Source organism: Pseudorca crassidens, chromosome 9 (genome assembly GCF_039906515.1).
Source record: "Pseudorca crassidens isolate mPseCra1 chromosome 9, mPseCra1.hap1, whole genome shotgun sequence".
NCBI classification, from domain to species: Eukaryota; Metazoa; Chordata; class Mammalia; order Artiodactyla; family Delphinidae; genus Pseudorca; species Pseudorca crassidens.
Genome location: NC_090304.1, coordinates 3,702,343 through 3,729,023, shown reverse-complemented (window position 1 = coordinate 3,729,023; position 26,681 = coordinate 3,702,343). Strand labels below are relative to the sequence as shown.

Genomic DNA, 26,681 nt, shown 5'->3' with positions numbered 1-26,681 from the left:
CGCGAGTTCCTGGAGTTCTCGCGAGAGAAAGCGGCCCCAAGGGAGACTTCCGGTGAGGGGGCATCAGAAGCTGGAAGTGGGAACCTCCGCCGCTAGGCCGAGGGGCGCAGGGCGCTAGAGGAGGCGGGCCAGAGAGCGGGCGGCGGGCCGGTCCGGGGGAAGCCAGAGGAGGGCCGGGCCCCGCCGCGCCCGCCGCCATGGACCCGTTCCTGGTGCTGCTGCACTCGGTGTCGGTCAGCCTGTCGAGCAGCGAGCTGACTGAGCTCAAGTTCCTGTGTCAAAGCCGCGTGGGCAAGAGAAAGCTGGAGCTCGTGCAGAGTGGCGTGGACCTCTTCAACGTGCTGCTGGAGCAGACCGAGATGAGCCGCGAGAACACCGTGCTGCTCCGCAAGCTGCTCGTCTCCCTGCGGCGCCAGGACCTCCTGCGACGCCTGGACGACTTTGAGGCGGGCGCGGAGGGCGGGGCCGCGCCGGAGGAGCGAGGTGGGGGCGGGGGCCTGAGGTCTCGGGGTCAGGTGGGGCCGCGCCGGAGGAGCCAGGCGGGGGCGCGGGCCTGAGGATTGGCGGGGCGTGCGAGGCCGCGCCCGAGGAGCCAGGTGGGGGCGGGGCCGCGCCGGAGGAGCCAGGTGGGGGCGGGGGTCTGAGGTCGGGGGGCGGGCGGGGCCGCGCCGGAGGAGCCAGGCGGGGGCGGGGGCCTGAGGACTGGGGGGCGCCGGGGGAGGCAGGGTCAGCTGGACCAGCAATAGTTTCGATCTCCCGGGTGCCTAACCTTTTCCGGGTTCGGTTTGCGTGGGTTTTCTCTAAACAGCCCTGGGAGACAGACGGGTAATATACCCACTTTGCAAATGGGAGAACCATAGTGCACAGAAGTTAACAGCCTAAGTTGCAGAGCATGGACACCCATCCCCCAGCCTCAGTATTTTCTCCACCTCCCCCCTCCCTCCGGGTGAGTTAGAGATTACTCGAAAGGAAAGGACATTGCTAACCTCCTGGGTGGAGTGGAAGTACACCAGAAGCGTCACAGCAGGTACGGGTTGGTTGATAAGGGACAGTTTTTGCACAATGGGCCATCAAGGCGTGGTCCTGGCTCTGCCGTTGTCTAGCTGTGTGATCTCAAGAAATAACTTACACTTACCTTCCGTGTCTCCATTTCCTCTTCTGTACAAGTGATCAGTAACACAGGTGCCGACCTCACAGAACTGGAGGAGTTGGCACACAGGCTGACAGCATATCAGGGATTTGCATTTGAAGATGCAACTTTGCAGGAACCTTCCAAGAAGCATTTTGTCCTTCCTCTTCTCCCTGCCCCCGTCCAGAAACAGCCTTTTGTAGTCTGTCATGCTGATCTCAGTAGTGACCTTTCAGCAGATGAGGACATAGTAGCCAGAGACTGAGGACTGGTGTCAGTCAGGACATCTTCCAGAGTAAGAATCGGGGTGTTCAGGGCTGGCGTACAAATTACCGTATCTTGGTGGCCTAAAGCAACAGAATTTGATGCTCTTACAGTTCTCAGTCCAGTAGTCAAGTCAGGGTGTCACTAGGCCGTGCTCCCTCTGGAAGCTCTCGGGGAGGAGCCTTCATGCCTCCTCTGGTTTCTGGGGACTCCAGGCGTTGGCTTGTGCCCACATCGCTCCAGTCTCTGCCTCCGTGGCACGTGGTCTTGTCACTGGATTTAGGGCTCACCTGGATAATCCAGGATGATCCCCTCGTCTCAAGATCGTCAACTGAATCTCATCTACAAAGGCCCTTTTCCAAATAAGTTAACATTCACGGTTCCAAGGGTTTGACGTGGACATACGTTTTAGGGGCCACCATTCAACCCACTGTAGGGTGAGATGGGGGAGCAACTCCATCTCCCTGTCCTGAGTAGATATCTCCGTAACAACACACCCCAACCGTTAAGTCTTCAGAGCAGGCCACGCCTCTTGGGTAGTGTTTCAGGGTGTGGTTAGCTGGGGCAGGATTGGCCTCTGCAGGAGGACCTCTTGGTACCCAGCCCTTGGGTCAGCACCGAGGAGCCCATCAGGGAGTGTGGGGTAACCTGTCTCCTAAAGAGCTCCCGTACTCTCTGCTCAGTCATTGTGTTCTTTCCCTCCCCAGACCTGCGGGCAGCGTTTGACATCATCTGTGATAACGTGGGGAAGGACTGGAGGAAACTGGCTCGTCACCTCGGAGTGTCTGACGCCAAGATTGAAGCCATTGAGGAGAAGTATCCCCGGAACCTGGCAGAACAGGTGAGGGAGTCGCTGAGAGTCTGGAAGAACAGCAGGAGGGATGATGCGGCCGTGTCCCACCTGGTGAGGGCGCTCAGGGCCTGCCGGCTGAACCTGGTGGCAGACCTCATCGAGGAGGGTCAGCGGGCCCGGGCCCTCCAGAGCGACAGTGGGGACCCTGTGTCGCTCTCTGAGTCCTGGGACTCAGACTCGCCTGCCTCAGGGGCCTCCCGATGACCCAGCTGCTCTTCTCCAGGACCAAAGGCATCTACCCACTCTGAACTTCGGTTCCCTCCACCGCAGTTAACCACGTCCCATCCGTGCCAGCGTGTGCAGACCCGGCAGGGAGCCGGGTGAGGGCCCACGTGGGCTCTGGGCACTGTGATCAGCCTCAGGGAGATGCTTTCATCCCCATTAAACGAGTTCCTACCGGAGGACATTGCGAGCCACATCTGACACGTAGGAGGGACCTAGATACTAGTTAGGGTTAGAAACCTGGTCGTTGTCCAAGTGAGGAAGTGCAGAGTGGAACTGGAGGCAAGTCAGTAGTGATGGGGGAGTTGGGCTGGTAGCCAACGCTGTCCAGCTCTGGAGCCCGCGCTTGGAACCACTGGCTCCTTCTGCCAGTGGTTGCCACGGTTGCCAAAGGCTTGGAGGCTGGCGGTGTAGACCCGTCTCCCAGGGCAGGTGGCATGGGGGTGAGGCGACGCCTGTGAGGTGCTTAGAAGATGTGGACACAGGGCTGGGCAGACGCTAGTTCAGAGAAATATTATGATTCCTGTGATTCCCCAGTGTGTTACTATTTTGTGTCAAAACCACTATCTTTCTGATAACAGAGTTGGCAAGGGAGCTGGAGCCTGTGATTTTAAGAAGTAATCTTTCTTCCTGCTTCTCAGGTAACCCTATTGAAGCAAGGGCCTTTACAGAGGAAACCTCCACATTACAAAGATTCTTTTCTTCCCATTGATGATGGTTTCATTTTGCATGCTCTCAGAATTCCCATTGTAGTCGGTTTCAGCGTCCCTGGAAGGTTGTTACAGGCCCAACCTGGGAGCAGGGTAGCTGCATTTCGTAACAGCTCCGGGGACCACTAACAAGGGGAGTGTTTATGGGGGTGGGATGAACTAGGAGATTGGGATTGACATGCACACACTACTGTGTACTGTATAAAGTGGCAGAGAGCCCAGCGCTCTTGCCTTGCGCCTTCCTGCTGTGACCTTGGGAAAGCTACTTGTGATGTCATGCCATGCCGCCTTGACCTTGGGTTGCTGAGACCGTAGCAACGCTCACCACCAGGCTGTGGACCCAGCCTTCAGCACATACTTAGTGCCAGGCACTGCTAGGAGCTGGGGTCATGCAGCAGCCAAGACAGAAGTGGCCCTACTCTGTTGACCCCGAAAGCCTGGCCGGGAACACGGGTGTTAACCAATTCATCGCAAGTTTGGGAGTTGAACCACTTCAGCCCCAGAGTGGCGTGGCCTGGCCCGTTTATGCCCTGAATATTCCCCCGCCTGCCAGGAGCATCTGCCTGTTCAGGACCTCGGGTCAGGGCTAGTTCTGTGGATAACACATACACACATCATCATCATCGTCAGTAAATGAGAGTGGCTTGGCTAATGGGTCGCTTTGGGACATAGGTGATCTGGAAAATGTGTCCACGTTTCTTGAACAGAGGCAGATTTCAGAGGTGGTGCTAATCTTCTTATGGTTTATGGCATATGCTACTGAAATGTGAGGTGCTGGGCACCCTGGCCTCTGGCCTGCATCCCCCAACACGGTTCCCACACCTGGAAGGAATGTCTGCCCTCTGTCACACCAGGTGTTCTCATGGAGGCTTTGACAGCACGTGCTTACAGCACTCAGGATTTTCCAATGCCTGGGACCTGGCACTGGACCGACTCCGTGCCACTTGAGGTGAGGCACTGGTCCCCCTGGGCACTGACATCCCAAGGCTTCCCTCAGGGAGCTGCTCTGGTCCACGTGGTGAGGATGAGGATGTTGGAGCAGCCTCAGTAGACCGGTCATGTGACCTAATCTCACCACCCAAGGCACAGATCTGAGTTCCAGGACAGAAGAGGTGATGGATGAGAAGGCACCTCCTTCCAGCATTGCTGTCCGCCTCCCAGGCCCTGGAGATGGGCCAGCCGTGGTGGCTCTGGGCCGCTGGGGCAAAGCTGCAGAGCCTGGTGGTGGGTGAACTTGCACAAGAAACTGGCCCCGGAAGGTGGGAGCTCAAGGCCAGCTAGAATCCTCCGTTTGTTCAGTCCTCGGTGGCCAGGGGGCTTCCACTGTAGCTGCGCTGCCACGCATTGAGGTGAGACCGAGCAAGCAGGCAGCCTGCCCTCAGAAAGCGCAGGATTCCCCCACTTTTGTGACACACAAGGAAAAGGCACAATAAAGGTGTATAGAGTGACTTCCCTGGTGGTCCAGTGGTTAAGACTTCACCTTCCGATGCAGGGGGTGCGTAGGAGAGCTAAGACCCCACGTGCCTCGCAGCCAAAAAACCAAAACAAGCAATATTGTAACAAATTCAATAAAGACTTTAAAAATGGTCCACATCAAAAATAAAAAAAAAAAAAGGTGTATAGAAAAAGCACAAATGCTATACGGGCCCTAAAAGTGGAAAGGTACACAGCAAATTTTGGAGAACAATTCTCTGAATGATAGTTTTTCTGTATGCTATCCAAATTTTCCCCGTTTCTGTAACAGTTTCAGTTGTCCGCCAAATACCAGTCCCAGGTGTAACGTGGACCGTCATGGGGGGTGTCCTGGAGAGCAGGGCGCCGCGTGGGCTCTCGAGCCTGACCTGAGTGTGAACCGGGGGCTCTGTCCCTTGGGGCTCCACCTCCCTGAAAAGGGGCCATTAGATAAATAGGAAGTGCTTGGGCAAGTCTGTGGCACTATTTTTACCTTAAAAACAAACACACGTCACCCAGAGCCCCAGAGGTCTGCCAAAGGCTGTTCTGCTCTGTGTGGTCTCAGAACATCGAGCCCGGCCTCTGTGCGGCTTGCGGGATCTTAGCTCCCTGATCAGGGATTGAACCCGTGCCCCCTGCAGTGGACTCGCAGAGTCCTGAGCACTGGACCGCCAGGGAATTCCCGTTCCAGGTCTTCTCATAACCCCTCCTGGGACAGACGTGGTTGACATCTAACCAGAACTGTGACCCCGGGGACAGGTCAGCTACACCCCACGTAGGCAGGGAGCTGCTGCAGTTTTTGGACAAAGATTTCTCACAGCAACTTTCCAAAAACAACCCATCCCTTTTTTTTTTCAGTCACATAAAATTAATTTTTTCTGATAAAGCTGCACACAAGTCATGTGGTTTACTTGGAAGTGAAAGTTAAGATCCACGTTCCGCTCTCAATCCTTTTTCCCCTGAGAAGAAGGGAAAGAAGGGTCCAAGTGTACGCGCTTCGCGGGAGATTTCCCGGCCGACGAAGGAGGATTTGAACGAGTGTTTCCTTGCCAAGGGTCGCTCCCTCTCCCGGCCCACAGGTTTCCCGGCTTCACAGCCTCCCCCTGCCACCTCGCCAGGCCAGCCCTGCTCCTGGGCCCCCGCCCCCTCCAGACTCTTCCGTTGGGGCGGGGGCTGGCAGCTCCCCTCCCCCCTGCCCTCCCCGCCGGCTGGCTTGCCTCCCGTCCGCTCCTCTTCCTCCCAGGCGACCCCACGGCCACCCCCAAAGTGCACTGCAGAGTGGAGGCTGCCGGTCCCACGGTGCGCTCTCCTGGTTTGTGTGGCCTCTAGGGCACCTGTTCTGGCCGCTCCGCTCGGCCTCTTTAACCTGTCCCGGCACCAGACCCCCACCCATGGGAGGACCTTGGCCTCGTCTCTCCCAGGTCCCTGGTGCCTCCCATCTCTCTCTCTCTCTTTCTCTCTCTCTCTCTCTCTCTCTCTCTCTCTCTCTCTCTCTCTCTCTCTCTCTCCCCTTCTCTCTCTGTCAGATAGCTGGGGGCAACGCTTGCCATGCAAGGGAGCGGATCACAGATTTCTGGGATTCGGACGTGGGCGTCGTGGGGGCAGGTGTTCCGCGGGCCCCTCCCTGGGGCTCGCGCTCCCGTGCGCCACAGCACCGGCTCCTCTGGACGCTACTTCGCAAGCCTCTCTCGTTCCCGCCCCCCAGCGGGGCTCCACCCTTCTCAGGACAGCCCGGCCTCTGCCCCTTCTGCCCCGCCCCATCAGCCGCCAGAAATGGTCATGCTGCAGACTCCTGACTGTATTCCTAGAAACCGCAAGCTCTCTGCACACATTTTTCAGTTTTGTGTTTTTCTTCCCATGATACGTATTCTCAGTCATCTTGCTGACTGCTTTCTAACCACAGGATTCCTGTGTGCATCGAGTTTTGGAACGAGACAGGCAAGCGTGACGCAGGGTAGCATGTGCTTATTCGAAAATGTCCAGGCACCCTACATCGGCCGGAACAGGCAAAACTTCTCTTTTACAAGGAAAATGTGCAATTGAAACCCGTTTTCGTCAGAGAAGCCCTCAGTTTCTTAAGTCAGTGACTACGTTAATACACTGTGGCAAGAGTCCCACGTGGGTACCAACCACATTAATTGTCACCAGGCAACAGAGACCGAGTCAGTGCGTGAGCGGTGTTGTAAAAGCTGGAAACCGAAGAACGTGGGCCGTTTGGTCACCCAGGCACCAGGCAGGTCTAAGCTTCCCTTCCCCACACCTGCTTGGTGACAGTCTCGACACAAGCAACGATTTTGTTTCAGCGCGTGTTGCTTCACGGGACAGACCTTCTGTCTGGGGAGATGACAGAGTTCTCGAGATGGTTGGGATGATGGTTGACAACACTGTGAGTGAAGAGGGTGAACTTTATGTTGTGTATTATTTTACCACAAGTTTTAGAATCATCCTTCACATTAAATTAACCCTTTAATTATATTATTAATCTAAACTGTATTCGTTTCATGGGCTTCCCTCTGTCTAATTTGAATTTTATTGGTGTTTTATAAGTTACGAGGGCTATAGGAGCATAAGCGTGTCTCCGGCCTATGTGTGTGTTGAAGTGACATTATTACAGATAAAACCTTGTCCATCCCTGGGAGTCTGAGTCCCTGTTACTCCTTCCAGCGGGGTTTCCAGCTGGAGACACCCGTGTGCAGGGTGCCCAGGCCGCTCTGGGCAAGTCCTGGGGCCCAGCATCATGAGGAACAGGAGGGGCGCCGGGCCCCATGCAACTTGACCTCCTGGGGGGCTGAGGACCGGCTCAGACACCCCGTGTGATGAGGCCTCGCCTGACCCCCGCCTCCCGAAGAGGAGCCCCCCCCCCCGGCCCTGGTCGTGCCCCACCAGGCGCGGCTTCCTCATCACCGTGGCTTCCAGAGCTGCCCGACGGCTCTAAGGGCAGAGGCTCACTGTGCCCGCTGAGTAGGTGAGTGAACTGCCATGATAAAAGCCCAGGTCCAGGGGCCCCAGGGCAGAGACCAGGCTGCCTCTCCGCCCATCGTGCCCAGCCGTGACCGAGACCCAGGATTTGCCCTTCACACCGCCTAGGCCCAGCAAGAGGTCCACCACGGACCCTAGGGTGGCTCCCCCACCCCCTGAATCGCCACCGGCCACCCCAAGAGTCCCCTCCCCGGGCAGGGTTGATGCCACGTGCACAAGAACACACACCTCTTGGCTCTGGGAGCTCTGAAACGTGTGGTCCGTTCACGCATCCACACCTTCATTCAGTAGGTTCTCAGCTAAGGGCCAGAGGCTCAGGTGGGGCGGTGGGGAGGGGCCCTTCGCCTCCCTCTAGCTGGTGACCGCACAGTGGGGCCCCACCTCCCTTCCTCACCTGGCAGGACCAGCCCTCTCCCAGCTGCTGCAGACTCCAAGAAGATGAGTGATGGTGAGTGGCTGGGAGTTGCTTTCACATGGTAAAGACCACGATGTCATTACTGTAACTATTCCGGAGTGACGGCACGTGTTTAAAATGACTCGCCTTTACGCAGCTTGACTGGTTATGAAACTCTTCGATCATACGTTCATTCCCTGAGGTCTCTGGAGGCACCAGATGATACCTGGGGAACCTGCCCCAGTGCCTGTCACCGAGGAGCACCTGACCCAGGCCCAGCCACCCATCCTACTGTGAGAAAGGGGAGTCCTCTGTCATCTGGTCCCGCTGATGTTGTCTGCAGCCCAGACCATAAACCAAGGACTGTGGAAGTTCAAGTGAACGTAAGTAGACGGACAAGACTAAGAGACCAACTCTTCTTCCTCACACAGTGGGGGACCCTGTAGAGGCAAAGGAGAACAGAATTAATAAGGTAGATGTAATAGGGACACAGTGAGCAGTGCCGTGAGAGGCATGGCATCCCCTGCAGCCAACTGCCTGGGTTCAAACCCTGGCTCTGTTTAGCGGCTGCGTGGCGCTGGGCAAATGAACCCACCTACAGAATGGATTATTATAGGACCTACCGCGAAGGAATGGGATGCTGGGGGCATTCTATGACTTGCTTCTAAAGCACAGGGTGGGTACAAGGACGCCTGCAGCCTCTGTTCCGGGTGCTGTGTCGGAACCGTGATGACATTTGTGTAGCAGACAGCAGAGCCAAGAGATGTGTCACTGAGTTGCTGAATTGACTCACTCTGCCTCTGGGCTCCATCACTTGCTAACACTTCTTTTTACAATTCTTGAAGACACTTTGGTTGGATTTTCTGATATTTGATGCACTGAAAGGCATCATAGTGGTCAAAAGGGAATTTAGAACATAAAGATGGTGTTTCAAATCAGTGAGGAAAAAAATTCAATAATTGGGGTTAGGACAACTGGGAAAGATCGTTGCATCCTTACCTTCCTCCTTCTACCAAAATAAATCCCAGATGCGCACGAGATTTGGATTTTTTTTTTCAATATGAAGCAACCCTGGGAGAATTTCTCATCTTGGAGAGGAAGGAGAGGGCCATAAAATAAAAGACTGATCAGTTCAACTACATAAAAACTAAAAATGTCTACCTGTCAGAAAATATTATAAACCAGTTTAAAGACATGACCCCTCGTGAAATGGTTGTAGCTGAAGGAAATGAAGTTTAGGGTGAAGAGCCTGCCCAAAGTCACCCACTCAGTCACCTGTCAGCTAGTGCTCGGTGAGCACCTACTGCGTACGGGGTAGACATCGCCAGGACGGGAGCTGCATCCGGGAGCTACCTTCACGGAGCTTCCAATCCAGTGGGAGAGGCCCGGTGCTCGCAGCCTCCTCAGGAGGGCAACACTGGGCTTCCTGTGACACCCACTGGGTCCCCGTAGCTGGGCTCTGGGTCCTCATGACTGAGCATCCAGTGTCAGGACCCACGTGGGGGACGAGGCCCCGCTGAGGAAGGGATCGCCGCTTTGCCTCCAGGCACTTACTGCCCACCGGTGTAGAACTCACAACCTGCATTTCCCGTGAGTCAATTTGGGGGTACTCTGCCTTCCCCTGGGGCTTCCAGGGGACGAGGCCAATGCAGAGCCCAGTGAACTTGGTGCTGATTTGTTATTATCCTGGGATAGTAACTGCCTTAGGCGTTGGGGAGGAAGAAAAGGACTTGGGACAAATAAAACATGGTGCTGACGTGGAGACAAACAGAAACAATTATAAGTGGAGAAACTGAAGTCCTGAGAGCTGCAGTGATTTGTCAAGTAACAGGCAGAAATAGGACTAGAACCCAGGCCTCCTGACTCCAAGGCCCATGCAATATCTAGGACATCTAACTGTGTTTCAGAGAAGGGGCCTTCTGAGCTGGGTTTCATAGGATAAATAGGAGTTTGCCAGATGGCGAGCAGTTTAGGCACAGGAAACAGCAAGTGCAAAGGCCAAGAGGCATGAAATTGGAGGGTTTGTTCAGGAGGCAGCAAGTAGATTAGTGGGGCTGGTTCCAGGCAGGTTCAGGAGAGTTACACGGAAAAAAATGTGGTAGCACACACATATCATCCCTGAGGAAGAAAGTGGCGCTGGTTAAAGCTGTATAGCAGCTTTGGGGTTTTTTAAAGTGCTTTGGGGCTTTGCCTCTTGTTTTAGTCTCACGGAAACCCTGAATTGTATTAAGGGAGGTGTTTTCCCCTTTTGACAGGTAAGGAAATGGGGATGCGGAGGACTTCAGTGATTAGCACGGGGTCTCACAGCAGGAAGGGGAGGAGTGATGTCTCCAGTCACTCTGCCAGACTAAGAGAGCCAGCCTGCCCTGCAGAACTCTCTAGTCCCCAGACAGGCCCCAAAAGTGGCCCAGCTTGGGGTGGGGGTGGGGGCGAAGCCAGGACCCCCGGGGAAGGCTGTCCCGTCTCACCACAGGCAGCACCAGGGTGGGAGCAACCCCAAAAGCTAAAATAAGGCTCATGTGCTCCAAAAATACTCTGCTGAAAGCACTGCGGTCCTGGAAATGGGCCCGTCTGCTGGCTTCCCGCCTGGGGAATCAGGGTGGAGCATGAAAGCCACACTTCCGTCCCCACCCCGTTTATTTGGGGAGATCAAGCCCTCACCACTGCCACCGGAGCTGCCTCGATCCATGCAACGCTTGCTGGAGGGAGTCTGGGCACAGACGCAGGAGAGGTCGGTCACCCACTCACCGTTCACCAGCACATCCCCGCGGTGGCCTTGCTGTGCCAGGCCCTGCTCCTGGCATCAGGGCACAGCAGGGAGCACGGCCAACCAAGGTGCAGGAAGGGGCGGGGAGCAGATCAGGGCGGGTTCATCGTGCTGTGAGGACGCAGTGAGAAGATGCAGACAAGGTCATGAGTCCTGCCCGCGTCAGTGCATTGTTCGTTCACTTATTCAGGACCCCCTGTGGGCTTAGCCTAGCTGACCTCGTGGGTTCCTCCCAGCAGCCTCTGAGCTACTGACTTCTGACCTGTCCCCCTTTAACTTCACCACCTTGGCTCCAAACCTTTCCCTTTCTTCTGAAACCCCATCAGGGGCCCCTGACCTCAGCGCCTACCTCCAAAGCAAACAGACAGGCGGGAGCCTGCAAGCCTTCCTGGCGCTTCTCAGCAGGCAGGTGGCTGCCCTCACCCCACACTTCTGGCCTCCAGCTCCGCGGCCTGGCTCAGACCCTCTCAGCCTCTCTTCTGGAACAAGCACTTGCTTCCTCCCCGACTCTCCTGGGATCTCTCCAGCCGCAGGCCCCTGTCCACACCCGGGCCTGAGAGCCAGCCTGATTCTCAGCTCACACACTCACTTCGTGTTCCTGTCTTCACAGTGTGTTTCCCAAATCTCAGTGATCCCAGAGCCAGCTTGGAAATTTTTGCCTTAGCCACGTGCCACCTGTTCTTTTATTTACTTACCTTTTCCTTCGAAGTGACTCTCTTTCCTCACTGAATTTTAAATGAAAAGGGAATAGGATGTCTTCATCACAAAAGGAAAACAATCTGTGGCAGACGTGGCTGGTGTCCCCACTGTCTGCTCACACCTTCTCACTTTACATTAGAGCCCTGACTTTTAGCTGCCCAGATCTGGGCTATATTTCCCAACCCCACTCGTAGCAAGTTACGGCCATTCAACCGAAGTTCTGCACATGAGCAGAAGCGGTGGTTGGAACTTCCTAGAAGTATTTTTAAAAGGAGGAGGATGTGCACTTCAGCATCCCCTTCTTCCATCCTTCTAGCTGGAATGCAAACATGATAGCTGGAGCATGGGCAGCTACATTAGACCATGAGGGAGTATAGCAACAAGATAGAAAGAGGCTGGTTTCCTGATGGTCATGGAACCTCCCTACTGACCTTGGAAGGTTTACCTCAGGACTGCATTTGTATGAGAGAAATAAACTTCTCTTACGGAGGCCACTGTGATTTGGGGATTTCAGACGTTTGCCATAAACCCAATACTGATTGAAACACCATGTCACTTGGAGTAAGCAGAAGGTGACAATGAATGCAGTGAAAAATAATATTCTAAAACTGTGGCTCTGAACCCAAGAGCTGCTCTTTCTGTTTAAAAAAAAAAAAAAAGACATTAGTCATCGTTAGGCTGAGACTGAATCTGTTTGTTCAGGACTGATGGGTAATTGAAAATGGAATGTCTTTCTCGCCATGTGACTCGGTGCTATTTAGTGCCAGGTCCCTTACCTCACTGCTCCCTAAAATCATCCAGCTGATCACACCCCACAGGCTGAAAGCACAGCACAATAGGATGAAGCCTGCACGGCCGCCTATTGACACCCCTGCTCCTAGCCTGGAACCACCCTTCCATGCCCTCCCCCAGGGCTCCGCCGTAAGCAGCAGCCCAGCTTCCAGCCTCCGCCCAAACGTTCCCCTGGGTCTTCCTTTAGTAGATGTTTCTCAAGCACCCACCGTTTGTGGTTCTGAGCGACCGGTCCAGAGCCAGACAACCACGCCTTGCTCCCTGCTGGGTGGGTGACCTGGGCAAGTTATGTAGCTTCTCCCCACCTCAGTCCTGCTCATCTGTGAAATGGGCATAAAGGGTTACATCCGTCAGTACATATCATGTGCTTGGAAAAGAGCCCAGAACCCACGAAGCCTGCCCACCCCCCACAAATTAGCTGCTGTTGTTACATGTCAAGCGAGGGGGCTATAGCGGCGAGCCAGGCAGGTGAGGATTCTGCTCTCCTGGGGAGGCAGGGTAACCTTCTAGAGGCTCGGAAGACACAGCTTCAGCCCTGCCAGCAGCATGACACCCTCTGCGTTGAGCACGTCCCGCTGTGATGGGGGTTGGATGGTGATGGACCGTTAGGGACCTGTCTTCCTCACTAGACAGGGGCCCGTGACAATAGGGAACTCAACTGACATTTGACTTCTGAGCACCTAGCCTAGCGGGAGCCTACACACAGCAGGTGTTTCAGGAAACGGTATCAACAGAGGAATGAGTGTGTGAGATACAAGATGGGCAAAGACAGCGAGGCTGAGGGCAAGGTGGCCCAGGTGCTCCTTCCAGCCCAGGTCTCCACCCCCAGCCCAGCACCGTTCCTTCTGCAGCCGCAGCAAAAGGCTTTGAGTGGCTTTCTTCCTGGTACAGGTGACCTCACTGACACATGTGTGCATATGTGCAGGTGGAGAAAATGTTAGCTGTGTAGAGCTCAGGCCTTGAAGTCATCAAACTAGGTTTGAATTCAAACTCTCCTGTGCATTTGCTGTGTGGCCCTGGGCAAGTTTACCCGAGCTCTCTGAGCCTCATCTTCCTCACTGAGAAACTGGCTTTGATGCCGTGATCTATTCCTGTGTAACAAACGACCCCAACACTTAGCAGCTTAAACTACCAGTTATGTCCTGTCTGCCAGGGTTCCTGTGGGTCAGACACTCAGGAGGGCTCAGTGGACTGGTTCTGGTTCCAGGCCTCCGGTTTGGGCTTCCTCCCAATATGGCGGCATGAGGGTGGCTGAATCACCTACGAGTGTCTCGGGGCTCATGGCCAGTGTGAATCCGCAGCCCATGCAGGTTCAAGGGCAGGGGAATTAGACCCCACTCCTTGGTGGGACAGTGGGAAGGTTCTAGAAGAGCCTGTGGGACAGGAGATGTTGTTGCAACCCTCTTTTGGAAAATACAGTTGCCACAGATGATAACACTCATGCTGGCCTCAGGGGGGCCCAGGAGGGTTTCTAGGTGGAAAACACCTGAAACAGCATAGGTGCCTAAAAAGTAACCTCTGTGGTGATTACAGCGATGATTGATTGGCTCCCTTCCTACCCTTCCTTGGTCAGCTTACATCCTGTTCAAAATCCACAGGCGTCAACTCCCATGAGACAGCTGGAAGAAGTAAGGATCTGTTAGTTCACTTGGAGTGGCCCTACGCCCGGCGGAAGGAGTTCCAGGGCACTTAGCCCAGGCCAGGTGAGCTTCAGCGACACCACGTGGGAGCTGGGCATTCACAAGGGGCATTTCCGTTACACCGGGTGAGCACGTGGTGGCCACACTGCCCCACCTGGAGGGCTCAGCCTCCACCATCGGTGTGACAGCCTCTCCGTAAACAGTCCCTTCCAGGTCCTGGAGAGCCTTGTGGCTTGATTTCATCTCCCCTCTGACACAGCAGCACTGAATTAAGAATTTCTGCTGAAGGGAAACTGTCAACGGTAGGGGCCAGAGTATGTCCTTATTGGACGGCCTTCCCGGATCCATCTTGGCAGCCCTCTTTGTTGCCAGACTCAGGTTCGGCTAATCCAACACTGAGAGACAAGTGCTGGGTAGAAGGAAAGACAGCTTTACTGAGGAAGCTGGCAATCCTGGGGAGAAGGTGGACTCATGTCCCAAAGAACCAGCTCCTCCCTCCCGAGGTTTTGCTCAGAGATTTTATAGGGAAAAGAGGAAGGGGTTATGTGCTGGGAAGGGGTTGTGGGGTGTGTATCAGCTCGTGCACGCTCTTCTGATTGGCTGGTGGTGAGCTAACCAAGAGTCAGTGTCATCAGCCTTCTGGTTCCAGCCAGTCAGGGTCTCCACGCTGGTGGTCAGCACGCAGGTAACTTCTTCCACCTGCTGGGGTTTCAGTCTCTGCAAAACAGCTCAAAGGATGTGGCTCAGAATATGATCTCTAGCCCTTGAGGAGGAAGTAAAGGTCCTTGACTCTGTCTAATGGCTAAACTATTATTATTTTGTCTTGCTTGACTATTTTCCTTTGTTTCTGCATATTCTCATTTCCCTGATTAAATTAAATTTATTCTTTGGAACTCAGAAAAGGCCTCAGAGGCTAAAGTTTTTCTACAGACGAGAGGCAGGTGGAGGACAGGGGTGCTGTCTGTTCCGGGGAGACCCCATAGGGCCCTCCTGCTCAGTGACAGCCTGACCCCTGATCACAGAGAGCATGAAAGGCCACAGAGGCAGTGGACCCTGGCCTGGGGTCTCTTCCATGATCCACCCTCTACTGGGTTGAATAGTGTTCCGAAAAAATTCACGTCCACCTGCGACCTCCAAATGGGACCTTATTTGGAAATAGGGTCTTTGCAGATGTAGCTAGGTTAGGACAAGGTCATATTGCAGTAGGGTGGACCCCAAGTCCAATGACTTGTATCCTTCTAAGAAGAGGAAATTTGGACAGAGCGACACATGGGGAGAACACTGTGAGGACAGAGGCAGAGGCTGGAGGGATGCAGCTACAAGCCCAGGAATGCCAGGGGTTTCCCACAACCTCTAGAAGCTACAGAGGGGCGTGGGGCAGACTCTCCCCCAGAACCTCCGGAAGGAACCAGCCCTGCCAGCACTTTAATTTTAGGACTTCTCACCTCCAGATTGTGTGAGAATATGTTTCTGTTGCTTTAAGACACTCAGTTTGTGGGGTCATTTGTTACAGCAGCTGCAGGTCACACACATACACACCACCACCACTCCTAGCTACACCCACCCTAGCATCCCCCCTAGTTCTGCCCACACCCCCCTTGTTCAGGCGGCCCATTCAGCTCCTCTCTCTGACTTACCAACCATGGCAGAAAAAAGAAAAGATTTTACTCTTTAAAAAGTGCATGTAGGGGCTTCCCTGGTGGCGCAGTGGTTGAGAGTCCGCCTGCCGATGCAGGGGACACGGGTTCGTGCCCCGGTCCGGGAAGATCCCACATGCCGCGGAGCGGCTGGGCCCGTGAGCCATGGCCGCTGAGCCTTCGCGTCCGGAGCCTGTGCTCTGCAACGGGAGAAGCCGCAACAGTGAGAGGCCCGCGTACTGCAAAAAAAAAAAAAAAAGGTGCATGTAAGACTTCCCTGGAGGTCCAGTGGTTAAGATTCCGTGCTCCCAATGCAGGGGGCATGGGTTTGATCCCTGGTTGGGGAACTAAGATCCCACATGCCACACAGAGGAATGGATAAAGAAGATGTGGTACATATAGACAATGGACTATTACTCATCCATAAAAAAGAATGAAATAATGTCATTTGCAGCAACATGGGTGGACCTAGAGATTATCATAGTAAGTGAAGTAAGTCAGACTGAGACAAAATACCATATGATGTCACTTATACGTGGAATCTATAATATGACACAAATGAACTTTATCTACAAAACAGAAACAGACTTACAGACATAGAGAACAGACTTGTGGTTGCCAAGGGGGAGGAGGAGTGGGGGAAGGAAGGATTGGGAGTTTGGGACTAGCAGATGCAAACTGTTTTATATAAAACGGATGAAAAACAAGGTCCTACTGTATAGCATGGGGAACTGTATTCTATATCCTGTGATAAACCATAATGGAAAAGAATATGAAAAAGAATGTGTATATATATGTATAACTGAACCACTTTGCTGTACAGCAGAAATTAACACAACATTGTAAATCAACTCTACCACAATAAAATAAATGTTTAAAATAATTTAATTTAAAAAAATTAAACGCTCATTTAAGACCAGGTATTTCACAGGTGTGACTTCTCCCCCCACTTTGTAATCTGCGCAGGTCCCAGCTGCATTTGCTCTGTGTCACATCAGGGAGAAAGGGTCAGGAGGAAGCCTCTCTCCTTGAGTGGGTGGTGGAGGGAGAGGTGGGCAAGACCTCTGGGCCCCTCTCTCTCTCCCACCCACCCCACCGCACCCCCGGCCATCAGGACAGGGTGGGCCTTGACTCCCCCGGACACTAACTACAGTCCTGTCACCCCGAACTGTAAAATCCTCCCATGGTCCCCTGCCGGCTCGACCTTTAGCATCGGAATCAGCGGTTCCGCACCTCATGCCCACACGTTTTTAATTGTGATAAAATACACGTAACATAGAATTTCCCATCTCAGCCACGTTACACGCACAGTTCAGTGGCATTAAGTAGATTCACATTGCTGCGAACCATCTCCACCATCCGTCTCCAGAACTTTCCATCTTCCCAGACTGAAGCTCTGTCCCCATGAAACACTCGCTCCCCCTCCCCTCCCCCAGCCCCGGGCCCCACCACCCTCCTGTCTGTCTCTGTGGATCTGATGGCTCCAGGAACCTCATATGAGTGGAATCCTGCAGGATTTGTCCTTCTATGCCTGGCTTGTTTCTCTCAGTACCATGTCCTCCTGGTTCATCCATATGGTAGCCTGTGTCAGAATCCCAGTGCCAGCTGTTTATAACAAGCAACCCGTAAAGCCCTTTTCACTCTCCGGAAATGCAGTGTCTAGAACAATCTAGCACCTTGCCCCTGTCCCCACCAAATGCCCAGTAGAACCCACAATCACCATAACAAGCAACCCGCCACCCTGCATGTCCCAGACACTCCCTAGGGACGGTCCCCCCACAACCACCCTGAACACTGCTGTCTCAGATGACGCTGGCCCCTGGGGAGCCCAGGGCTCCTTGTTCCTCATCCCCTCCCCAAGTCTCGAGCCCCTGACACCCCTATGAAGTTTCCTCCTTGCAGATTTCATCCCCGTAAGCAAATCACACAGGCAAAAGGCTGCGGAGGGCGGAACCGGTGCGCACTCCGCCTCTGCGCAGGCTCAGCTGGCAGCGCCCCACAGCTATACCACCATCCTCAGCCGTCACCCTCATTTCAAAGAGGTGGAGATTGAGGCCCAGGGAGGAGGAGAGACTGGGACTAACGCTCACTGCATGCCTCCCAGGTGCCACGTGCAGTGTGTCCTTGCTGCTCTCGGCATCCCTGAGAGAGACATCATCCCATTTCACAGACGGGAAGACCGAGGCTCAGAGAGGCAAGGAACTTTGTTCTGGGTCACGTCACCAAAGCTGTTTGGTGGCAAAGCCAGAACCAGGAGCTAGGACTCCTAATTCTAAGTCAATACACCCTCCCACCTCCGTGAGGAAGGACAGAGGGGCTCAGACACCCCTCGCCTCTCCCACAGTGGCCGCGGGATCCCTGTGAGCCTCCAAAACCAGGCTGTGCACCCTGACCCTGTGAGTCAGCGCTCAGAGGGAGCAGCCGCCCTGGTGCCACCCGGTCTCTGCCAGGCACTGCCGTGGCCCCATGGGCAGGGTGGCATGTGTCTTCCCTGGGCCAGGAGGTGATTAATGACCTCGCAGGGAGGATGAGCAGGTAGGACCAGGCGCAGGCATCCCAGCTGAGGCGAGTTTCTCTGTCTGGCTGGTTTCTCTGCAGCTGTTTTCACTTCGCTCCGGAAAATCAGCTTTCCTGCCTTGCCCAGCCTCCTGCCGCCCCTACTCCAAAAACACCACCTTTGCCCTTGTCCCCCGCCTGGTTCTGCCACTGCTTCCAGCGCTGTGCCTGCTCCCGAGCCTGGCATTCAAGGCCTCGTGCCAACTCCAGCTTCATCCCGTTTCCTGACACAAGCCCTCTCCTCTGGCCAAATTCCTCCCGTCCCCAAAACGTGCCCCAGCTTTCCTGCCTCTGAGCCTTTGTCTGTGATTCCCCCCATGTCCGCCCTCCTCCCTCCATTTCTCCTCCTAGGCTGAGAGGGCAGGTTTGGAGGTAGAGGAACCTGATTATGATCCTGACTTTGCCTTCGTATCAAGCTGTGAGACATCGGGCAAATTCCCGTACCTCTGTGAGCTTCAGTTTCTTCAGGTGTAAAATGTCATTCGATTCAATGCATATTGATTGAAATCCTGCTGTGTCCACGGCAGTCTGGGAACTCAGCAGCTTGGAAATCTTCTTTTTCACCGTCTATCCTTTTGTACCTTTTCAATGCTGTGTTATATGCAAGTGTTCGTTAATTAATTTTTTTTTAATTTTTTAAAGATTTTTTGATAATTTTTTATAGTTTTTCTTAATTGAAGTATAGTTGATTTACAATGTGTGTTAGTTTCAGGTGTACCGCGAGTGATTCCGTTATATATACATACACGTGTGTGTGTGTGTGTGTGTGTGTATAGGAATATATGTATATTCTTTTTCAAGTTCTTTTCCCATATAGGTTATTACAAAATATCGAGTAGAGTTCCCTCTGCTGTACAGTATATCTACTTTATATATTATTGTTTATCTATTTTATATAGTGTGTCTATGTGACTCCCAATAAAATTTTTATTAAAATAATAATTCCTAATGAAATAAGACTTAGAAAAGGGAAAGATATCTCACTCCAAAGGCTGCCACGAGGATGAAGGGAAATTTTACGTAAAGTACCCGGTCTAGTGTCCAGCAAAGAAGTGCTCACCAAATCACAGCTTCATCAAAATGCTGCCCTCTCAGCTCCTCTAATAAGACTTCTTCAGTTAAACCTGATCCCCACCTCCTCCAGGGTCTCGTGACACCTTTGCTTGTCCTATTTCATCCATCCATCCATCCATCCATCCACCCATCCAGCCATCCACTCATCAATTATTTATTGCATACTTACAATGTGCCAGGGCCTCTGCCAGGAGGGCAGGAGATAATGACAAAACAGTCCCAGTCCTTCCCCTCATGGGGACAGCTGTCAGGCGGGGGAGAGACACCACCAGAAAATATTTACTGTACAGCATTCGAGCTTTGCTAGATTATGTAGAGTAAGTGCGCGCCATGGAGCACACAGAGGTGGCGCATGACTTGCAGAAAGGCAGCATCTAAGGCGAGACCTGAAGGTGGCACAGGCAGGTAAAGACAGGAGGCGTGTTCCCTGCGAAAGGTGGGAGGTAAGGTCAGTGCAGAGAACACGATGGAGCGTTGAGCTTGAAGGTGAGAGAAACACAGGCCTGGAGAGGTGACAAGGGACCTCGTAGTCACATGAGGAATTTGAACTTTGTCCCAAGAGCAGGCTTGGAGGGTGTCAAGCAAGGAAGGGCATGATAAGGGTCTGAGTCGGGAGCCCTGAGTCTGGCGGCACTGTGGACAGTGGGCTGGAGGGATGGGAGGCAGGGGTGAGCAGAAGTGGTGCAAGGGAGCCCGCTGGAAAGCTGAAGCAGAGATGCCTGGGGCAGGAGAAGGTGATGGGGGCCGAGCAGGGCACGGGCAGCGGGGTCGAGAGAACAGGATGAGATCAGAAGATTGCCCCCAACTCTTTATCATGAAGCTCTTCATCCTGCAGGAAAGTTGGAAGAACAGTTGGCGACCACGGTCTCCACTTGGATTCAACAGTTATTACCGTGTTCCTCTTTTGCCTTCGCTCAGTAGATAGATAGCGAGACAGGTAGATTTCCTTTTTCTGAACCACTTGAAATTGCAGTCATGACAGTGCTTTGTCCCAGGGCCCTTCAGCTGCATCTCCCCGCGTAAGGTCATTTTCCTCCTTAACCACAAGACCAGTATCACACTGGAAGTTCGACAGGATGGCATCTGGTGTCCAGTCCGAGTTCAGATTTCCCCAGGTATTCCAAGAATGTCTTTCCGAGTTGGGTTTTGTTTGTTTTGAAATCCAGGGACCCGTCAAGTTTCCAGGATTGCATCTCTTTGGCTTTTAAGGAAGATTAGGGAGGTGGAACGTGCAGGGCTTGGTGAGTCATTGTATGTCGGGGTAGAGGGCAGGGACGAGTCCGGGGGACGGCTGGGGCTCTGGCTTGGGCAGCACGGATGCGGTTCCCCAGACGAGGAGTTCCGGAATAGGAACAGATGTCGAGAGAGGAGCGTCTGGTAGGCAGGTGGAAATGCAGGGGTGACATTCAGGGTCATGGTGGGAGACAGATTGGAGCTGCCATAACAAGTGACCACAAACTGGGTGCTTTAAAACAACAGAAATTTATTCGCTCGTGGTTCAGGAGGCCAGATATCTGAAATCACGGTATCAGCATGGCCGTGCTCCCTCCATAGACTCAGGGAAGGATCCTTCCTTGCGTCTTCCAGCCTCTGGTGGTTTCCGGCGATCCTTGGTGTACCTTGAGTTACAGCTGCATCCCTCCGACCTCTGCCCCCTTCTGGTACTTGACCTTCTCCCCTTTGTGTCTTCACACGGTCCTCTTGCAAGGATGTCACTGGATTTAGGGTCCACCCTATTCTAGTGTGACCCCATCTTAACTAACTGCATCTGCAAAGACCCTATTTCCAAATAAGCTCACATGCTGAAGTTCCAGGTAAACGTGAATTTTAGGGGGGACACGATTCAACCCACTACAGGGACCATATAACTGTCTAGATGGTCATTGAAACCTCAGGAAAGGATGTGATTCCCCGGGGAGTACAGATGGAGAGGAGGGCTCGGGATGGAGCCTTATGGGATCCCCATGTTTAAGGGGGTCGCCGTAGGGTGAGGAGCCCTAAAAAGCGACCAGGGGGTTTGGCCACAGCTGGGAGGGGGAGGAGGGTGTGGGGTGAACAGGGCAGAGTGCCGTGGGTACCAAGTAAGAGATGCGCTGAGCCGGGGCTCTGGATTCCAGGAAGAGAGCAGTTTCCGGGGACTGCTTGGGGAAAACCCAGACCGCACAGGATTTTGGTTTTAACTTTCGCACACTGGCCTTGGAGCAATCTTTGAGGCCAGTGGAGTAGTCATGGCTCTTCTGATGTATTGCTTCTCTGATGCTGTCAGTGCTTCCTGTAGGACCGGAAGCCCCTCCAAATTAGGGACCCATACCTGCTCTTGTTCACCGTGACACTCAGAGCCCCCAGGGCAGTGCCAGCATGTAACAGGCATTCGGAGTACCTGTGAAGTGAGCCGGTGACTGGGGCCAGCCTCCTGGCTACCGCTGGGCCTTTGATCTGGCCGAGGTCCCCAGTGTCGGAGAAGGGGCACCCCTGATGCTGTTCACCCCAATACTCACCACCTTCACGCTCCCCACGCAGGATGAGGCAACACGTGGAGCCACTGAGAGGGAAACCCGTCCCTTCCCCTACCCCCGACTCCCTGAGTGTGGAAGGAATGAGGGAGCCTACATCGTAATAATAATAATCACAGTGGACCTGCACGGGCGGGCTGGGAATCCAGACCTCCGTGTGGCTGCCACGGTCCTTGTGTCTGCCCAGCAAGCGTCCCCCAGGCCCAGTGCATTGGCCCCGCCGGTCAGCCTGCCCTTCCTTCTCCACCGCCTGCCCCAGACGGCCTTAGCTCAGCCCAAAGCCCAGAGGAGCCACTCCTGGCTCGGCCTGGCTCGCCACGCCGCACCAGTGAGGTTTGCTGCTCTGGATGGGTTTGGTCTCTTCAGTTTTTACTCGGAGTCCTTAATCTCTTTCTCACAAGAGACTGTAACTTGTCATTCCCAGGCAGGTTGCCGCTTGGCCAGTGGGTGGGAACCTGCGGCTCTGCTCCCACACCCCTCTGGAGCCCCAGCTGGCACAGCTGCAGCGGGAGGAGCCTGCAGGCGTGGGAAAGGGGCAGAGCCACCCCACCCTGCCCCCGCTCCTCCTGGCGGCGGCTGGGGGCCCGCCTCACTGTCCCAGGGGGCCCCAGGAAAGGGGCTGGGAGGGAGGAAGCCCCCTCTCCCTCTTTTTTTTCCATATATAAGTGCATCTTTGGGGCTGTCATCTGGGAATTCAATTTTATTTATTTATTTATCTATCTATTTTTAATTTTTTTGGCCGCGCTGTGCGGAATGCGGGATCTTAGTTCCCCAACCGGGGACGGAACCCGTGCCCCCTGAATTGGGAGCACAGAATCTTAACCACCGGACTACCAGGCAAGTCCCCCACCTCTCCCTTTTGCGGAATTTCCCTTCCCTCAGGCAGAGCAAATCTGAGTACCCCCCATCTTTGGGAAGAGGGGGTGAAGTGTCCAGTAGACGCCCCAGCCTCAGCGAACACCCTCCTCCCAGCCTTTGCGCTGCTGGTGCCTCTGCATGGACCTTCTTCCCCCACTCTCCTCACATGACTAACTCTTACTTGTCCTTTCTGTCCTGCCTTTGATGTTGCTTCTTCCAGGAAGACTGCCCTGCTTTTCCTGGGCCAGAGGTGGTGCCTTCCCCCAGGCTCCCAGACCCCACCACCTCCTTTCCCCTGCACTCTGTCTACACCCACAGGGGATTTAGGTTCCTCGAGGGCCGAGGCCATGTCCTCTTGCCCTCCCTGTGTCCTCGGCACCTGGGCCCACGGAACCTCATAGACTTGCTGTAGCTGGGACGGGAGTTGGCCTGGTGACCTCTCTCTCCCTCCTCTCCCAGGACCAAGCTCATCGCCTCACTGACTGAGGCTCCCGGCTTCCCCCTTCCCCACTGGGACCACAGCCAGGAGCTGCACGAAGAGCTGTGTGAGGGACGGGGCAGGAGAGGCAAGCAGGGTGAGAGGGGCTCCTTGGCGGGGTGACCTCCTGGAAGAGGTGACTCTATGGCACGACAACTCAGAGACTGGGAGACGTCAGCTGTGTGAGAGGTCAGGTCAGAGAGTTCTGGGAAAAGAGGAACAGCCAGTGCAAATGCCCTGGGGCAGGAACCAGCCTGGCAGGTTTGAGAGCCACTAAGGCAGCCAGTGTGACTGCTGCTGGGTGAGTTGTGGATTTCATTCCAAGTGTGTCAGAAACCAGGGAGGAACACGATCTGACTCAGCCTGGGCTGCTGCGGGCGGGCTTTCCTGAGCCAGGGTGGCCTGTTGGGTTGAGGCTGAGGGACAGGGCTCGAGGGGGATTCACAGTGGTCCCCACTCCTGCCCCCATCCTGCAGACGCTGGCCAGTACTTGGAGGTATTCCTGGAAGGCACTGCAAGGAGGAAAGCATCCACATGGGGAGCAGAAGCACAGCTCAGCTTCCGGCTCCCAGAGGAAATATTAATCTTACACAGTGAGAAATAGGTCAGGGGCGAGAGAACCTGTTTTTCTGCCACCCACAGGGATGGAGACTGGGGCGCAAAGAGCACTGAGTGGGATCTCAGTTCTCCGACCAGGGATGGAACCCGTGCCCCCTGCAGTGGAAGCACGGAGTCTTAACCACTGGACCGCCAGGGAATTCCCAGGCACACAAGCCTTTAAACAAGGACAGCATGTCTTTTGTCTTAAACCCCATCTGGGTTTAAGATATTTGCACAAAGGTCTAAGTTAAATGTAAACAGGTGTTAAATTATTTGACAAAAAGGACCCATCTTTTCCTCTCTTATTGGAAAGACCCTGCACTGCCATAGGGACCAGCTGTGTGACTGGAGCTGGGGTCCCACCCTGGCCCCTGGGGCGTCCAATAAGGTGTGCCCACCTGAGCCAAGCACTCCGGTCTCCCCACCACCACTTACCCCCAAGTGAGCATCCTGAACCGCAGGCTGGAATGTGCAGAAAATGAACTCAGCACCTGACTCCGAATCCTTCGCCCTCTGAAAAAACGTCTATTATGAAATAGTTCATTTATACAGAAGAACAGAGGTGAAAATAACGAGATAACATGGACGCCCACGTACCACCGACCACTTAAGAAATAAAACAAGCCAGGACCACTCACGCCTTCTAGTGCACCTCATGCCCGGCTCCCCAGCACCCCACCCCACAGGTAACCAAGACCCTGGATTTCACTTTTATCTTCCCCTCTTCCTGGGTTCCTCCTGCCTCGTGCCAGCTGCTCTGTGGTCTTAGAGCGCACGTAGGACGTTGGTAGGGAATGTTTAATGTATTTGTTTCCTGTAGTAAACTGGACTGCTTATGACAACAGAAATGTATTCTCTCCCATCCTGGGGGCCCTAGACTTCTTTTTTTTTTTAATTTCTTTTTTTATTTTTGGCTGCGTTGGGCCTTTGTTGCTGCGCGCGGGCTTTCTCTAGTTGTGGCGAGCAGGGGCCACTCTTCGTTGCTGTATGCGGGCTTCTCCTTGCGGTGGCTTCTCTTGTTGCGGAGCATGGGCTCTAGGCGCGCAGGCTTCAGTAGTTGTGGCATGCGGGCTCTAGAGCGCAGGCTCAGTAGTCGTGGCACGCGGGCTCTAGAGCGCAGGCTCAGTAGTTGTGGCGCACGGGCTTAGCTGCTCCGTGGCATGTGGGATCTTCCCAGACCAGGGCACGAACCCATGTCCCCTGCATCGACAGGCGGACTCTCAACCACTGCGCCACCAGGGAAGTCCCAGCCCTAGACTTTTTGATCAAGCACCTCCAACACCAGAAATCCAAAACGAAGACCAGAAATGAGGCCAGAAATCCGAAATGAAGGTGTGGGCAGGGTTGGCTCCTTCTCGAGGCTCAGAGGGAGAATCTGCCCCGTGCCGCTCCTCTAGCTCCCTGGGGTGGCCAAAACCCCTTGGCCCTCCAGGGCCTACAGCCGCATCCCTCCAATCTCTGCCCCCGTCTTCACACGCCTTCTCCCCTGTGTGTCTGCGTCCTCTCCTCTTTCTATAAGGACACAGTCATTCTATGTGGGGCCCACCCTAAATGCAGGATGGTCTCATCTTGACATCCTTAATTTGATTACATCTGCAAAGACCCTTATTCTAAGTAAGACTGCATTCACAGGGACCAGGACACATCTACCCGCCCACCGTTACATAGAGGAAGGTGCTTGAGATTTACTTAGCGATGGAGGTGCTGATGCAAAAGCCTAGGGTACCCCGTAGAGTGGGAGTGTTTCTGGCATGGCCTCTCCTTTCAGGGCGGGACCACATCTTACGCCTTGAGGTCCCCCAGCTGCCCAATGGGATGGAGGAGATGGGGTCTGGTCGGGGCTGCTGGAGGCTCACTCAGGAGCCCTCTCAGGCTTATTAGGATGGGCCAAGCACAGAGGCGCAGCCAGGTCTTCCCGCCCGCACCTGGCGGCCACAGCACCGCCATCTTGCCCACCACCCTCCCCCATCAGACTAGGTTAGAGCAGCGCTGCCAGTGCTGTCAGCCCTCCTTGCTCCCATCCTTTCCAGCGGGGCATGTCTCACCATGTGATTGAAGAAATGCTGGGGTAATTACTTCTTTAAGGCTTATCTCCTCCCCAGGATCCTGCCTGTCCGGTTCCTTCCTCCCCTGTAGGCCCTCGAGAGATCACTGTGCCCTGAATGAATGAGGTCAGGTGTGGGTGATCCGAACCCTTCCCGCCCTGGTCCGAGGGAGCCTGCAGGGTGGGCTGCGTCGCAGTGAGGCACCCGACCCGTCCAGGGGGAAGGAACTGCTCCACATGGGCTCCCTGGGACCCTTCCGGGGACAGCAGCTGTTCCACAGGTGATGACTGCCCACCTGCTCGGTGCTGGAGATCAAGGTAGAGAGCCAGGCAGAGGGGCAGAGTGCTGCCAGGCCCCGCCTCCCGACCGAGAGCAGACCCTGCCCTGGGCCCTCCCCCATGCCTCCTCCATCCTCCCTGTGCAAAGCCTCTGCCTACAACTCCCACGCTGGGAAGCCCGGTAAAGAGAGCCCACGTGTTCCCATCCTGCCCTGTGTGAAAGCCCAGACCAGCCAGCGCTGTGAATTACCGCGGACGGACAGGCCCTGGGATGGGCACTTCCCAGAACTCCGGCTGTGAGCCTGCCCGGCTTTACTTTGGCGCTCAGCTCTTAGAAATCCCTGGGGGCAGCACCTCCCAGCACAGCGTGGGCGGATTTGTGTTCCAGTTGTCCGGCTTCTTCCGGGAATTGGCAAACTCCTTTTCACAGCCCTGCCCCTCACACCCTGCCTGGAGCCTTCATGGGTGTTCACACACTCTGCTGCTGCCTGGGTCAAGGAAGGCATTACTCAGGTCTAAATATTTTGATCCAAAAAAAAAAATCCCCACACCCACTGCCCAAGAAATGGGCCTCGTTTCCCTTTCTTCGTCCTGAACCGCAGCCAGCAGGTCCTGAGGACGCTGGGCCGGAGAAGACGGTGACCGTGCGCCCCGTCAGTCCCTGCCAAGCTGGGAACCACCCCTGCCAACAGCACCTTCTCATCCGGGCCAGGAGAAGGTACGGCCAGGGGGTTGCCTGGG

At 54.6% G+C, this 26,681-nt stretch overlaps 1 protein-coding gene across 4 annotated transcripts; it reads left to right on the top strand.

The window, feature by feature from the left end:
• Positions 1-37: 37 nt before the first annotated feature.
• FADD (Fas associated via death domain) lies at positions 38-7,462 on the top strand. Of its 4 annotated transcripts, none has more exons than XM_067747988.1 (3): positions 38-483; positions 1,168-1,424; positions 2,101-2,238. In XM_067747988.1, the coding sequence occupies exons 1-2, from the start codon at positions 198-200 to the stop codon at positions 1,392-1,394; spliced, it is 513 nt and encodes a 170-aa protein (XP_067604089.1). In that variant the 5' UTR covers positions 38-197; the 3' UTR covers positions 1,395-1,424; positions 2,101-2,238. The 4 variants fall into 4 exon arrangements, with proteins under 4 accessions (XP_067604089.1, XP_067604085.1, XP_067604087.1 ...); XM_067747984.1 differs by lacking the exon at positions 1,168-1,424 and adding an exon at positions 6,157-7,105 and having other exon boundaries at positions 41-483; positions 2,101-2,234; XM_067747986.1 differs by lacking the exon at positions 1,168-1,424 and adding an exon at positions 7,295-7,462 and having other exon boundaries at positions 42-483; positions 2,101-2,234.
• Positions 7,463-26,681: the final 19,219 nt, after the last annotated feature.